The 14,606-nt window shown below is 41.7% G+C and overlaps 1 protein-coding gene across 2 annotated transcripts; it reads right to left on the reverse strand.

Annotated features, from left to right (window-relative positions):
- Window positions 1-900: 900 nt before the first annotated feature.
- Window positions 901-14,463, reverse strand: LOC306708085 (TBC1 domain family member 20). 2 transcript variants are annotated; one of them, XM_079175775.1, is made up of 10 exons: window positions 14,265-14,463; window positions 13,272-13,326; window positions 12,208-12,338; window positions 12,009-12,089; window positions 11,089-11,275; window positions 10,858-10,959; window positions 8,317-8,458; window positions 7,274-7,458; window positions 5,899-6,008; window positions 901-4,956 (listed from the first exon to the last, which is right to left on the reverse strand). In XM_079175775.1, the coding sequence occupies exons 1-10, from the start codon at window positions 14,332-14,334 to the stop codon at window positions 4,775-4,777; spliced, it is 1,245 nt and encodes a 414-aa protein (XP_079031901.1). In that variant the 5' UTR covers window positions 14,335-14,463; the 3' UTR covers window positions 901-4,774. The 2 variants fall into 2 exon arrangements, with proteins under 2 accessions (XP_079031901.1, XP_079031902.1); XM_079175776.1 differs by lacking the exon at window positions 901-4,956 and adding an exon at window positions 5,046-5,078.
- Window positions 14,464-14,606: the final 143 nt, after the last annotated feature.

Consider the following 14,606-nt stretch of genomic DNA (forward strand, 5'->3'; position numbering starts at 1 on the left):
TCGCCTCTCTGCTTCACCATGTCTCTGATGCTGCTTTCTATCTCTGGTTGTCTCCCCGGAGGTCAGACGGACAGATGCGCAGCCTTGTCCTCCCCAAACACACACACACACACACACACACACACACACACACACACACACACACACACACACACACACACACACACACACACACACACACACACACACACACACACACACACACACACACACACACAAACACATATCTGACCTAATTTCTCCAAGGAGGCCAGTTTAACAGAGCTTATGAAAAGACAACAGCTGTACAGTACAAATAGACGGGGATGTCCTTGTTTTGGTTTCTTGAGAACTGCATAGTGACAAAAACAGCAGTTGAATTCTTCACAATACTCTACATTCATTAAGACTGCAAATCATTTTCATTGTCGATCAGTGTTTATTTTCTGTAAAATGGTCATTATAATATACCAGAGTTCAACGTGATGTGTTCAAATTTAGTTTTTTTTGTCTGACCAAACGTCTAAAACCCAAAGATATTTAGTTTAAAATCATCAAAAGCAAAAAAAAAAAAAGCTTCGACCAGAGAATGAATGCCATTTCTGCTGAAATAATAAATAATCAAAATACCTGTCAATTAATTTTCTGTTAATCGACTATTTGTTTTAGCACTAAAATACATACATACATACATACATACATACATGTTGTGTGTACATGTGGTGTACTATCATCCAAAAACTGAGCGTCTGCATACCCAAAGCATGAGTTTGGAAATCCTCTGAACCGGAAACATCAGGCTAATCCAAGTAGCTGTTCAGGCTTCTTAAAAAGCTAGCAGTTTTTATTTTGTTGTTGTAAATAAATAATATATAAATAAACTTTCACACTGTAGCCAGAAGTGTTTTCTTTATCGTTTATTCATTGTTTTTACCTCATAGACAAAACCATCTTCATCCATTTGTCAAAGAAGTGTCTCAGTACAGCTGCAGTACAAGTACACGGTGCAAAGAACCTGATATGTGTGTACCAAGTGTTTGGTACACATAGTACGAGAAACATGCATTAAAATGCCCACAAAAATTATACATACACACAAGTTATTATGGGCTTAGATTATTATCTGTAAAAGCATTTGGTGTAATCAAGTCTTTTGGGAGATTTTCAGACCTGAGGACAGAGAGGCTCGACACAAGCTCACTGGGAGTTCAACTTCAGACTCTTCATCACACCACAGTGAATTCATAATTTGGCATGAAATTCAAGCTATTTTGATTTACAGAAAGTGTGTTTTTGGTTCACATCAAACCCAATGACAAGCTGTCAAATTACTGTTGAAATAACTCCTATTCCTCTATTTCCTATTTTATGTTATTTGCCACAACATCTTTGTAGATGTGGGCTGATATCAAGTAAGACAAAAAGATTAAAAAGATGCAACTAAAAAGTACTGATTTAATGTGAACTACTATCAACAGAGCTAATAAAAGTAAATCATTGCACTACAGTCAAATAAAATGATGTATCTTCTATTTCTACTATGTTTACTTCTTCTAGAAGACTTCCTTTGGTTTTTCATGAAGTTTAAGGGCCGACATCTGAATATAAACCGTTTTCAAAGTCAACTTTCAACATGTGTTCGACGGCATCCATTGTCTTTCTTTAAGCTTTTGGTTGGTTTCATTCAAAACAAACACGCTTCAATCATTTTTCATCTAAGGCCTCTGCCAGACTGAGCAGTGTTTGAGTGTGAGAAGAAGAAAAAAAAAAAAGACAAGGAGAAAGTGTCTTTAGCGCGCCAAGAGCCAGGGGCAGGAATTAAATCCTCATTATGATCTGGCAAAGCCACCCCTCTCTCCCAGTATGAGAGAGTGTGTGTGTGTGTGTGTGTGTGTGTATATAGGTCTACATGGCACTGATAATACAACTGCACAGCAGCATCTTGACTTATGTCTGAAGATCACAGACCCTGGTCAAAGGGGTTTTCCCTGCATATTTGTGCAGCCAAACAAGAGTAAGCACCGAATACATGCAATAAATGCTATTTTTAAATTAATTAAAGATTTTTTTTTTGTCAATCATCTGTTTCCAAGCATCATAGATGCACATTTACATGCAATCACTTTAAAAGTACAGCCAGTAGTAAGAATATTAACTTGACTGCAGAATGAGCTGTTTGTGTAATGAGAGTGCCGACCAAGCACCAAAAGATTGTAAATGTTCCTCTTGCAATGTCATTCATTTATGATCTTAACCTAAGAAGTGAGCTGGCACATGAGCCAAAACATTTAAAGGAATAGTCTGATAATTTGGGAACTATGCTTATTTGCTGAGAGTTGAGAAGATTAATTCGTACAACCAACCTGTGACTGGTATCTATCTTCTCATCTAACACTTGGCAAGACAGCAACTAAGCATCTTTCTTTAACTTCTAGTCTGATTCAAGATGACTGACCAGATACAGTATTTCATGTGTAAAATAACTGGATCCCCTTTAAAAAACACAAACCCTCAGATGGGCGATTACAAAACCATAATAACCATAATTGTTTACAGCCCCACATATTCGTCTTAAATACACATTCAGAAAATCCAATTAAATCTAACCAATACATGAATAGCCAATCAGATTGTTGCTCTTAAAATAAATTAGACTGTCGACAAAATATATATATATATATATATATATATATCAATGCACTTTGAGCACCACAGCAAAAAACAAAAATAACAAAGAGAATGCCCAGCGAGTTAAAAGCGGAAAAAAAAGAAATGAACTGACCTGTGACTTAAGCACATTTTCACACACGCACACGCACACACACGCCATGTTTTACATGACGTACAGCTTGTCAGACTTTTTTTAAAACAACCACCACAGGTTACTGACTGACCAGATGTCTGAACTGGCTCGCAGGCCAGCAGACTACCTGAGTTACACGCCATTGATTGATTTATTGACTCCCGAATAGAATGACAGCTATTGGCATTTTCTGAAGAACGCCTGAAACCAACCACTCAATGGGGCGATCGACTGTTTTGTTAACTACTCAGCTCTGCAAATCCTTCTCAGATCGCCCCCGAGGCTTGAAGTGTGACTTTCTCTCTTACTACTGTAGTTTGTACACAACAAAGCACATACCGGTTTGACTTCGTGAACTACAGAGCGGCGATAATCAACGTGGGTAAACTTCACAGACTGACTGTGCAAACATGCCAGGCATCTACATCTGATGACGGAGAGGAGCGGAGGGTTCAGACTCAGGTGAATTCGTGTTAACCGATGCAACTCAGCAACATGCTAGTAAAAAGCTGATAAATATTTCAAAATATAAGTCGACACATGGAGCATGCATTGCTATTTGGAGAACCCCCCCGTGCCCCTGTACATATGTATCCCAGTTGGAAACCGCCTGTTTTATTAATATTCACTATTCAGGCACTAAAACTCAGTGAGTACGTTTGGTTCAACAAGATCTACATGGTGTGTGAAATAAAAACACTATTTCTTCTATCACATGTGTTAAAAATAATCACTGCATCTGTAAAATGCTGAGGAGAAATATGATGCAGAAGAAGAACCGAGTCCGTGTCCTGTAGTTCTGTTGACGGCTGTTCAGAGTGGATGTTAGTGCAACCCTGCTAAATATTTTAAGAATGTAAAAGTACTGGTGTATTCTGCATATTCATTCAGCAGCAGTAGGCCACAACATCTAGAAAACTGCCACAGAAAATGTTGAAAAACGATATATTAAAAGAAATGTGTGTTTCATCGCCTCCTGCATCTGATGCCTCAATGCATCTGCAAAAGCCCCACTGTGTGCATTGAGTGCAGAGTGCTAACTGTGTGTAATGTGCACATTTTGGGCAGCAGAAAGCTCTACTGTTAATGTAACTCGCTGACACCTGCAGTAAAGCAATTAATACAAGTGGCTTAAAGGCAAAATCTCTCCCGCCATCTTTCCCATTTCTCTCCCGCCTCTCCTTCTTCACTCATAACTGGAAGCTTTCAGCAGAAAACACCGCTCTTTAATAATTTGTATTCATGTGTCATCGCGCCGGCTACGGGCACTTTTTTTTAGCTCTCAGATACGGCTGCAGATCCAACAAGCTCACTAAAACACCATCAACAGAAACGCAGCGAGACAAGCATGACCGTCTCAAAGCGACTTATCAGCTAAATAATCAGCTAACAGCTAAACGCACAGCGACACGCGTAAAATGTTACACCGATGGTACCGTGAGAGCAACAGCCTGCAAAAGCAAGACGTGTTAGTGTCTCGCATGCATGGATGGATAATGAGACGATGGGGCCCTGGGCGAAAACATGTTAAAGCCCGCCACACCTCCTACATAAGAGTAGATGCCCCGGACTGAGGGACACAAAGCGACTGCAAACCACGCGTTCACGTCTCTCTTTGGTCATTTTTGTTGGTCTCTTTGTGGTGGTTTGATTGTCTTTTCAGAAGGAAATGTTAGCAGCGACTCCACACAGAGGCTCCGAGAGGTCAGAGGCTCGTTCAGTTACCCATCCATGCTCACACGTGGGGATGGGTTTTGGGATACATCCCGAGGCTGGCTAGTGGCGAACATGTGTTCATAATGGTTGTGTAGCAACAACCTGTTTGGCACCAACATAACTGACCTATTCCTGCTTTTCTCCAAGGTTTCCTCACAGCAGGAGAGAGGAGCTTCAAGTCTTCGACGTCTTTGTAAGTTGTTATACTGTTTAAGAGCAGATGTGTGTCTGCTGTGTGTGTGTGTGTGTCTAACAGTCTGAATCCCCACCGCCACGTCAGAACAGTTGAAGTAACACCTCGGGTCCCCAGTCCATAGCTGTCTGAGCCACGGCGAACACGGCCGCCCCGAGCGTGGCGGACAGCCCCCACACTGCCATCTTCACCATCCGGTTCCCCGTCCCCCGCAGCTGGCCTCGGTCCCGGGGCAAAGCCGCTTCCTGACCTGAGGGTCGAGAGGCTATACGAGCCACAGAACAAGGAGCAGGGGTCAGACAAGTGAGGAGCGGACACACGGAGAGGTCACGAGGAGTCGTAACACTGGAAGCTGAACCAAAAGGAGGATCAAGCTGCATTATGTTACTGGGATTGAAAAGAAAAGGAATGTCAAAACACAAGGAGTAGAGACAAGGAGGGGGCACAAGTATTAAACAACCAATTCTGCTCCATGCCTTTTAGCTCAGCAGCACTCTCACTTTAATTAACTAGAGGCCCAAATAGTTATGAACTCCACCCTCATCAGCCAACATTCGACTCTTGTTTAACATTTAGACAGCAGGTTGTCTCTTACGGACTCCCATTCATTGTCTGCCACAGTGAAATTAGGAGGTGCTCTTTCTGTGCGTTACGCACTTCATCTTGGATGCCGCTAATTGAATTTTGATGAAACTGCGGGGAATAATGTGCATCAATTTCAATATTACATTGTTTGGCCTGAGGGGAATGTTAAAGCATATTTTTGATTGCGTGTACATCACAGACAATATGTCAGACGCCACTGATCACATTCTCGCAAAAACCAATGGGAATAAAGCATCGCTTTGCTCTGTTCTGGCATATCTAAATTTGCACTTGATTGGTCTGATGGGGGTGCTACATCATGTGTTTGTTATTGATTGGCCCAAAGGGGGGGGGGCAGCATTTGTGGGAGATGACATATTTATTGCCTTGTTCTGAAGATTTGTGTTCAAGGCAACAGAAAAAAGCAACTGTGGCTCCATCAAACAATTTTTGATATTTGCGTTGAAATGTTTGTTCTTACGATCTCAAAGTCGATATTAATTTTTTTTCCCTCCGACTTCAAAGAGCATCTAACAAAATGTCCCTTTTACTTCACTGTACCGTCTGTATGTGTGCAATCCTTCTCCAGAGTCAGTAATAAGACTACAGTTACTATTTTTACCGTGTCTGGAGTGGGTGGAGCCCCGGGCCTTGGTGAGGCGTTGGAGAACAGAGTCAGGCCTCTGGTGGAGGGTGGAGAACTGAAACGCCTGGAAGGTGCTGATGGACAGACTGGAGACAGAAAACGGAGGAAGAGAAGGTTGGGAAGAGGGAAGAGGGAGTTAGTCGGTGATGGAGAGCAGAGTCAGATCTAAGGTGAAGCACGGACAGCTGGAATGACATGATGAACATGACGTGAGGGATCAACTGATGGATAAAGACAGGTGAAGGGAATTTTAGAGATCTGCCGGCTCAGTAGCTTTGGAATATAGGAAGCCATGGGAGTAATGCATTATGGGACATCTTTTAGTCAAGGCCTTGTGTCAGTGATGTCACTTCCTCAATGACTGTTAGTAACACCGAAGGACCAAGAGAGGGAGACTGATTGTGAGACCATGGATACACTGGGAGAAGGCGTAGTTGTGTTTCCTCATCAATAACAAATAATAACACACACACACACACACACACACACACACACACACACACACACACACACACACACACACACACACACACACACACACACACACACACACACACACACACACACACACACACACACACACACACACGCACACACTAGATGGCCTGCCTATGGCAGCAGCACCACTGGAACTGGATGTGTTTTTAGTGCACACTCAAATGCACAACCTCAAAATATTTCTATAAAACATTACACTTTTACTTTAGTGTTACGTGTTCTGATGAAATTATTGAGAACAGAAAGTGCAGGCGCAATTAGTTAAGTAATTGATTAGTTGATTGACAGAACACTTATGGACAACAATTTTGACAATTGACTGATCATCAAGCCATTTATTGCCAAATATTTACCGTTTCCAGCTTTTTTTTTTGTTCTAATCAAGTCATATAAAGAGAATATATCTCTTTATATATGCATTTTTTTTATAACTTTGTTATGTTTTGTAGACTTTGATTCATTAATCAGCATCTGATTTACTGAAGCGAATCATTAAGTGCAACGTCCCCGTTTAGATTCCAGACCTTTGTTGCATGCCGTACGTCCCTCCCGCTCCCTGTTTCCAGTCTGCCTCTACACTTACAGGCCAATAAAAAGGCAAAATATGCAAAATAAATACATTCGTAAAAACATAATAATTTACTGATGAAAATAACCAATATTTGCAGCCCTTGACGGACAACAGCATGAGTATGTTTTGCTCATTTGCTTTGGCCGAACGCAACAAGTGCATTGTATTTAATTATAACTCAAGTATGACCCAGCATGACGCCTCATTTAGCTAATGTGACTGCATAGTAGTAACATCATTATCATTTTTCGCCATCTTGTGTTTCAATTCTTGTCCCCTCACCTCTTGCGAGGCTGCAGCGCTGCCCGCTTGGCCAGCAGAGATGGAGGGTACCGGTCCAACAGGTCCTGGGCCTGGCCGATCAAATGTTCGTACGGGAGGTCCTGGGGTATGCGTGAGAGGAGGTGGTGGACCATGGCCATGTCACACTCCGTCTTCTTCACCTCCTTCTCTCTGTGCAGCACAATCTGAGGAGGAGAGGAGGGGTTAAAAACACACTGAAGCTGTGATAGGATTCTACACACTGTACACTGGGAAGCTTCAGTGATGCTAGTGAGGCAGAATGAGTGCTCAGCAGTGAAATAGGCAGATGAAGGGTTAACCCCCCCATGCTGTGCGCTGTTCTCAGCCTTGGAGGAAACATGAACTACATTCTGCTTTGTTGTTCAACACACATCAAAACAGAACTCTCCCTCTGCCCAGCCCCTACACACACACACACTTACAAACACGCAAAATGTGCACAAATGTACACACTAATCAACAACCACAAAACCCTTCTGTTTAAAAAGGCCTATTCACACTCAATTAAGACACCTAAAAACAGGATGCATTCACACACACAAAATGTAATTTTTCCACAAACACACCTGCACATACACATGTTCTAGCAGTAAACATTTCTACCAAAACAGTTGGTGTTTTAGCACCCAGAGGAACAAGGGGGGGGAAAAGTCACAAGTATAAAAATGCTTTTCCTTTGTAATCTCTTTCTCCTTCTCAGTCAAACATCAGTCAGCTCTCCTTGTCATTCTGTTTCCTGATGCAGTCCTCGTCCTTCTCTTTCCTCTTTTATCTCTCCCGCTATACCTCCTCCTTCACTCTCTCTCTCTCATCTGTTCATTAGGAGGTGTCTAATTAACTAGTCTAGTGACTTCACAGTACTCTGCCTCACTGTATGCATGAGTATATGAGTGTGTGTGTGTGTGTGTGTGTGTGTGTGTGTGTGTTTGGCAGCATGTATTCACATGTGAGCGTCCTGGATTACTGACAAAACAAAGTCGCTGCCTCTTGTTCATTTCCTGTTGGCTTCTACGCCTTCTCACCGTAGCGGCGAGGTAGATGGGCATCAGCGGGTGCGACGCCAGGAAGAAGTCGTAGAGCCTCATGGTGTGTTTGAAGTCTGACAGCACGTGGCCGTACCACGTGATGAGCCAGGACAGTGCGAAGATGGTTCCCACCTCCGATCTGTGAGAAACAGCAAACATATAAAAGGGACGTAAACATACACAGAGGAACACACAGAACGGGCTTTAAATGTTTTATTTTTTTAATCTAAGCAGAACATCTTATCAATCTCCTTCACAAGAGTGTCTTGGCCAATATGCAACAGAGAGTTACAGAGTTACTAACAGAACAGAAAACACAAAATATGCTACAAGAGCAGAATTAAATGAAAATGCAGTTATGAAATAAAAGAAAATACAGTTTAGGAGTAATACACATGGGTTTTCCCCCTATCTTCTAGGCAGCTAGTGGTTTCATCACATCACAATCCATCACAGTGCAAATCCCTCCGAGTTGACTTTCACACTGTAATAGAAATGAATGGAAACCATGGCTGGCAGGAAATTACTTTGAAAACTAATGGTACGCCTGGTGGTGTGCACTGCTGTACAGTATAAGCAACTCTTAGTCTGTCGGGTAAAATGTAAAGAGAAAATGCACTGGTATGATCCGGCCAACCATAACCCAAAAATAATAATACTTTGACAGGTTCTCACGAGAGAAAGAATAGAAAGATAATGGTGTAAGCAGAGCGGTTGAGACACTGACTATTAATCCCTAGTATGGTTCAAACCCCACATATGCTGAATTCAATGGTTATTTTTTTGTTAAACCCTCCCTGAGTAATGCCTTCACTCTTTAATAAGCTGAACCTGAGATAACCCGAATGACATCACAGGGGTTATTTTCTCAGACATGACAAAGCACCTGCAGAGGACGCCATACAACACGAGCAGCACGTTCCATACATTTCGTAAACTGAATTCAACTGAACTGAAATTACTTAATCCAAGAGTCATGAATGATTTGTTTGAAAGATTTTCTCATGACCACAGCAATTTATTTAGATGTGGCCTGAATTCTTCAGAAAAATACATTTTATTTATCTTCACATGCCGTTTATAACCCTCCTGTGCTCTTCCCCGGTCTCTCTTTGTCATGTGCAGACATAAATAGACAGTTATTTTTGACAGAGTCTCAAGTAAATTGGATACTCTTAGAGGTTGTTGATAAATATTAGATAGGAACATTCAGGGAGGAAGAAGAATAAGTACAAGGGGAAGGCAGTGACAAGCGAACGGGAGTGGGTGGAGTGATGGACGGGGGGGGGAGGGGTAAAGAGAGGGAGCAAAGGGCAGGGAGCATGAGTCACAAGAGGGACATAAGAGAGATCAAATGAAGTGGGCGGGAGAAGAGGCAAAGAAGAAAGGAGGAAAAGATAAGAAGGCAGGTAAGGGGAAGTGGAAGTGCTTCCCAAGTGCGTTCCAAACTTTGAAGTCAGGTGTTGTTTATCCTGCCGGTGAAATGTCTTGTTTTTTTGGGCTTTTTCTATTTGTGTGAGCTTGTATTTGAGTAGAGACGGGTAATTTGCAAATATGGAAGTTGCCAGCACAGCATCAATTATGAACGGGCAACAAGACGGCGAAGGCACTACAGAAACACAGAAACACACACACACACAGAAACACACACACACACACACACACACACACCTCGAGGACAATTTATTGACTCAGAACATCTCAAATCGTCCTAGTCCTCACTACACACCCCATCCTCACTAACAGTAACTGGTTATGTTGTAAAATACTTTAGTTGTTGCTTCAATTAACTGCAAAAAGATAATGAATCATTTTTGGATGATTACATTTCACAAATAAAGGTAAATGTGGTGCACACCTTGGTGGGACAGAGAAGCCTCTGAAACAGCTGTTGGAGCATCTGACACAGGAACTCCCCAATGAGATCACCACTGATGCATTTTCAGTTGAGCTCCAATTCACAAACAAAAACACTCAAATATTTGTCTCTCTGTGAAGCTCACTGGTGAAAATCAACACTTTAGTGCCCTCTAGTGGATTTTACTTACATTACTTCAAAAGCGACTTAAATAATACTTTGAAATCGGTTACTGAAGACAAAAACAAAGCAATATTTGTAACAAAATCATTGGATTAAAAGTAATGAAATCTGGATACTTTTCATTACTTTTGGATTACTTCAAATTGAAAATTTGGATTGAAAATATTGCACCCACGCAGCCACAAAAATGTGTTTGATCTCAAAACATTTTAAATACATATAATTTCATTTAGCATATTACAGCTGGACAAACTACAGGTACTGTGTGTATTCTACAACATGAGGGATGCTGTTTTGTGTATATTGTTTTTTTAATCTAAGGCCACATGGAGGACTTTGATCTTGTAACGCAAGAGAAGCACTTACTCAAAATGCTCATCTTTCATTTCCAATGTAAATAAAGTTAAAATAAAACTCCCTCACTATGATCTGACTGCACTGGGCTGTTTATAGTTACTTATTTTTTGTAATCTGACTACGTGCGAGTGAATGTTTACCTGATCATGAAGTCATGTAGTTCCGTATCAACTTGTTCCAATATCGGCATCAAGTAGTTTAAAATGTGTTTGGTGCTGTCCATGGTAGGATCCATGAAATCCCTAAAGACAGAGAAAACAGTCAGTAAGTTATCACTGCAAAACAATTTGAGATAAAGTTACTTAATTGGTAAAAAAAATAAAATAGTTGTGTGTTTAACTTGACTGATAAATGGATTTAAGTAGTACAACCTGAGATGGTGATTGGACAGAGTGTCCAGCATGGCGATGGCCATGCGCTCCCCGACTACCAGCAGCAGAGTGACAGCCACGTCGTGGTAGCCTTGGTAGTAATGGAGCTGAGGGGTGCGTTTCAAAACCTCCAGTATGATGTCAGTCAGCTGCTCCTGAAGCACCGCCCTCTCTGTGGCTGGCATACCTGAGGGAGAGCCAGGGATCACAAATAAATGAAATCTTAATAGACAAAAATAAAACCTGGAAAATGCTTGTGATTGTCGCCGTTATAAATAAGTTGACACAAGTTATCCGACTCTGGTCCGGGTGCTTATAGCCCGGGTTCTACACAAAACCAAACACTGTCCAGTTGTGGTATGACAACATGATTTCCTTGCACAACATGTGCATAAAACATCAAGTTTATCTTCCCAAAAGAACATCATTCTTACTTTTCTTGCACCTTTTACTGGCAAAATGACATCAAATCCAGCATATGTTGAAAAGCTTACTGTAGTACACAGACAGAGATCAACAAAACTAACACTCTGATCCAGCTTTCCCTCAGTCCCTGCTGCTTTTTCAGTTAATTTCTCCGAAATATGTTCACTTCTTCTTGGCAGAAAAGATTATTAAGTCAAAACCACAATTAACTGAGAGTGAACTGACAGCTTCTCAGTTAGATAAGACACTTTTCTCTGTTGCTTTCCCAACGTTGTGCGTTTTGGCTGACAACGCAGGCGTCTTGTGACATAAGAATCTGACCCCGTTGCAGATTTTACTCAGTTCATTAATCCTTAAGCCTTTCCAGATCTCTGCATGTCGCTGTAAGTACAGGAGTACAGGAGTACAGGTAGATAAATGGCACTGTGAGCGATGCTGCTATCTTTAGAGATAACTAACACACACACACACACACACAAACACAGTACACAGACCTTTAGGGAACCGCTTCATGGACCTCCTGACATCCAGGACTACTTGGTTGTAGTCCTTGTGGTTCTCCCTCACATCTCGACCTACACCAATACGAAATGCAATCATTATCGTTGTCAGCATGAGTACTAGCAGCAGTATTTTGCAGTATTGCGAAGCATGCATCAACCCAGTAAACATTAGCATCAATCAACCACTAACCAGGTTTATGTGGTAGATCGTACACGTTGATGTTCAGTAGTTTGGGCCAGACTTTCCTCCTTAGCTCATCAGTGAGCAGTCCTCCCTTACTGCCTGCTGCTCTCCTCAGGGACTCAATGTCCACTGGATCACTGCAAGAACAAAAGGCGGAATAGGACATGGGTCAGTGTGACGCACTACTGTAGACAGCAACATCTCCACGTTGACATAGTAACATGTTACGAACAAACGACATGACAAAATGTCATTTTCCTTATTGTAGTGCATTAATGATATTTATATATATGACAGAATTCAGATGACATGATGTGTGTCCACATATCTAAAATGTTTGTACAAATTTGTTCTTGTGCAATTAAACGGGATTTCACAAAAGAAATCCGCCGGCTCAATCCTGCATGAGCTTTCCTCGGACATTTCCCCATCAAGTCCCACACATGCCTCCCGACACTAATGTCTTCATGATTCTCGTCACACTTGTTCCACTGGGCACATGCGAGTAATCTTCATGTGTGAAATTAGCTTAGCAGGGAGCGGCGAAGGTCACCGTCTACGGATAAATGCACACCATCTAATTGTGGAACAGGCAGAGGGAGGGGCAATCCCACTTGGGAAACCACATCCTGTGGCCCTTTGCTCTTCTGCTAATGGAAGCATTTTGTACAATGAAACTCTCACGACTTTCGAGAAATACAGGCACGTCAAGGCACATTTTGGGTGAAAACCTCATATCTACTGGGCAAACCTTAACACTCAGTGTCTTGAGTTCCTTCACTGTTCTGGTGTTTAAAAGACAAATTCTGTTATATTTCATTTCTAGAATGCAATTGGTAAATGTTATGTATTTTTACATTCTTCATCAAAAATCAAAGGGTCTCATTAGTAACAAGATTGCAAATTGGATGAGGAATACTTAATAAACATAACAGCATCCGAGAGGGTGTTTTGACAGAAAATGTGATGAATAAAAATGAATTCATATGTATTACTGGATACCAGGACTGCAGAAAGAGAACGCATCCTAAACAAGCAAACTGTAGCACTGATAATTAGCATATATTTACCTGAGCAAAGCCTGATGGATCTCAGCCAACTTCTGTTTCCTCCCACAATCTGCTTCTGTAAAAGAAAGACACAGAGGTGAGGATGAAGAGAGCAAACAAGAAGGATGGAGACACATACAGAGGAAAAGAAAGGGAAAGGATGTGGAGAGAGAGAGAGAAAGATAAAAAGGAGAAGAAAGACATCGAGGGAGGAGAGAGATCATGCATGAAACACATATACAAAAATAATCAACACGCAATTAATAAATGTGTTGAGACACATTAACGGTCAAATGTAGCTGTTGTAATTCACGCATGAGGACATGGACAAGGACATGTGCTTTCTTTGTAGCACTTGCTTTTTTGAAGACAGACAGTAATTGAGGAGTTTCCTTCCTCTTGAGTGATTCTGTTGACTAACACTGTGACTCCTCTTTAATGCCATTATAACGCCACAATGATGAGTCACACACATGACCATCGTTGTGAAAGTGCTATGCAAAATAAGCTATACGTGTTTGAATGACTTGAAGGGCAAAACCAAAACCCAGAGTTGAGTAATAACACAACAGATGGCAGGGTTTGTGTGTGTGTGTGTGTGTGTTTATTTAGTTTTTGTTACAGTGAATAATGACGTAATCATGTTCAACTATCCAAGTTGGCCAAGTTGTCTGACTGGCTGCCACGCAGGCAGACAGGTGGCCGAGCTCATGTTTACTTTGACCAGACTGAAACAACAGGGTTAGGTATGTTAGGTATGTTAGGACAACAAAGGACAACTCGTGACTCGTGTCTTGTAGTTTGTGTCAGCTGGCTGCAGTCATAGTTTTAACTTCATCTGGCATTTCAGGCCAGGTTTCTGTCAGTAGGCTACACGTACAGTTTATAAGTAACGTTAAATATGCAAGGCTCGTTTTAATGTTAGAACTAGCTTTGTGCGACTGGTCAGTGTTTACGTCTACTGTTATTAAACACCAACAGTTACCTAGTTAGCTGTTTGTTGCCATTGCTTACCTCTTGTGACAGATCCATTCCCATTCACCCCAACTCCTGCGTGTTGTTTCTTCCTCTTGAGCCTTTTCATCCCTTTAAAAGCGGATTACCGAATGACGAAGTCTGTGCTGTGCCATAAGCGAATCAGCAAATATAAAATACGTCTCTAAACAGGTAAAAACAGGGAGGATATCTGGCTAAACCTGAACGGTTCTCCTAACAGCTGTCCATGAAAAGACTCAACCGAACTGAGATCATTCTGCTGCGCTCTGATTGGGCAGAAACGACATGTGACACAGCGCATGAATGCCATTGGCTCCGCTTCGACCCGCACCACAAGGTGGCTTGACTGTAGTTTTGTAG

This window comes from Pholis gunnellus (genome assembly GCF_910591455.1).
Source record: "Pholis gunnellus genome assembly, chromosome: 16".
In the NCBI taxonomy this organism is placed as follows: Eukaryota; Metazoa; Chordata; class Actinopteri; order Perciformes; family Pholidae; genus Pholis; species Pholis gunnellus.

Excerpts from the sequence above, each read along its gene's own strand:
- LOC306708085 (XM_079175775.1), bottom strand. The coding sequence starts at position 14,334 with ATGAAAAGGCTCAAGAGGAAGAAACAACACGCAGGAGTTGGGGTGAAT. Across the intron at positions 12,090-12,207 it reads CGATCTACCACATAAACCTG|GTCGAGATGTGAGGGAGAAC; the intron begins GTTAGTGGTTGA and ends GTATTGGTGTAG. Across the intron at positions 6,009-7,273 it reads GCGCTGCAGCCTCGCAAGAG|TCTGTCCATCAGCACCTTCC; the intron begins GTGAGGGGACAA and ends TTCTGTCTCCAG.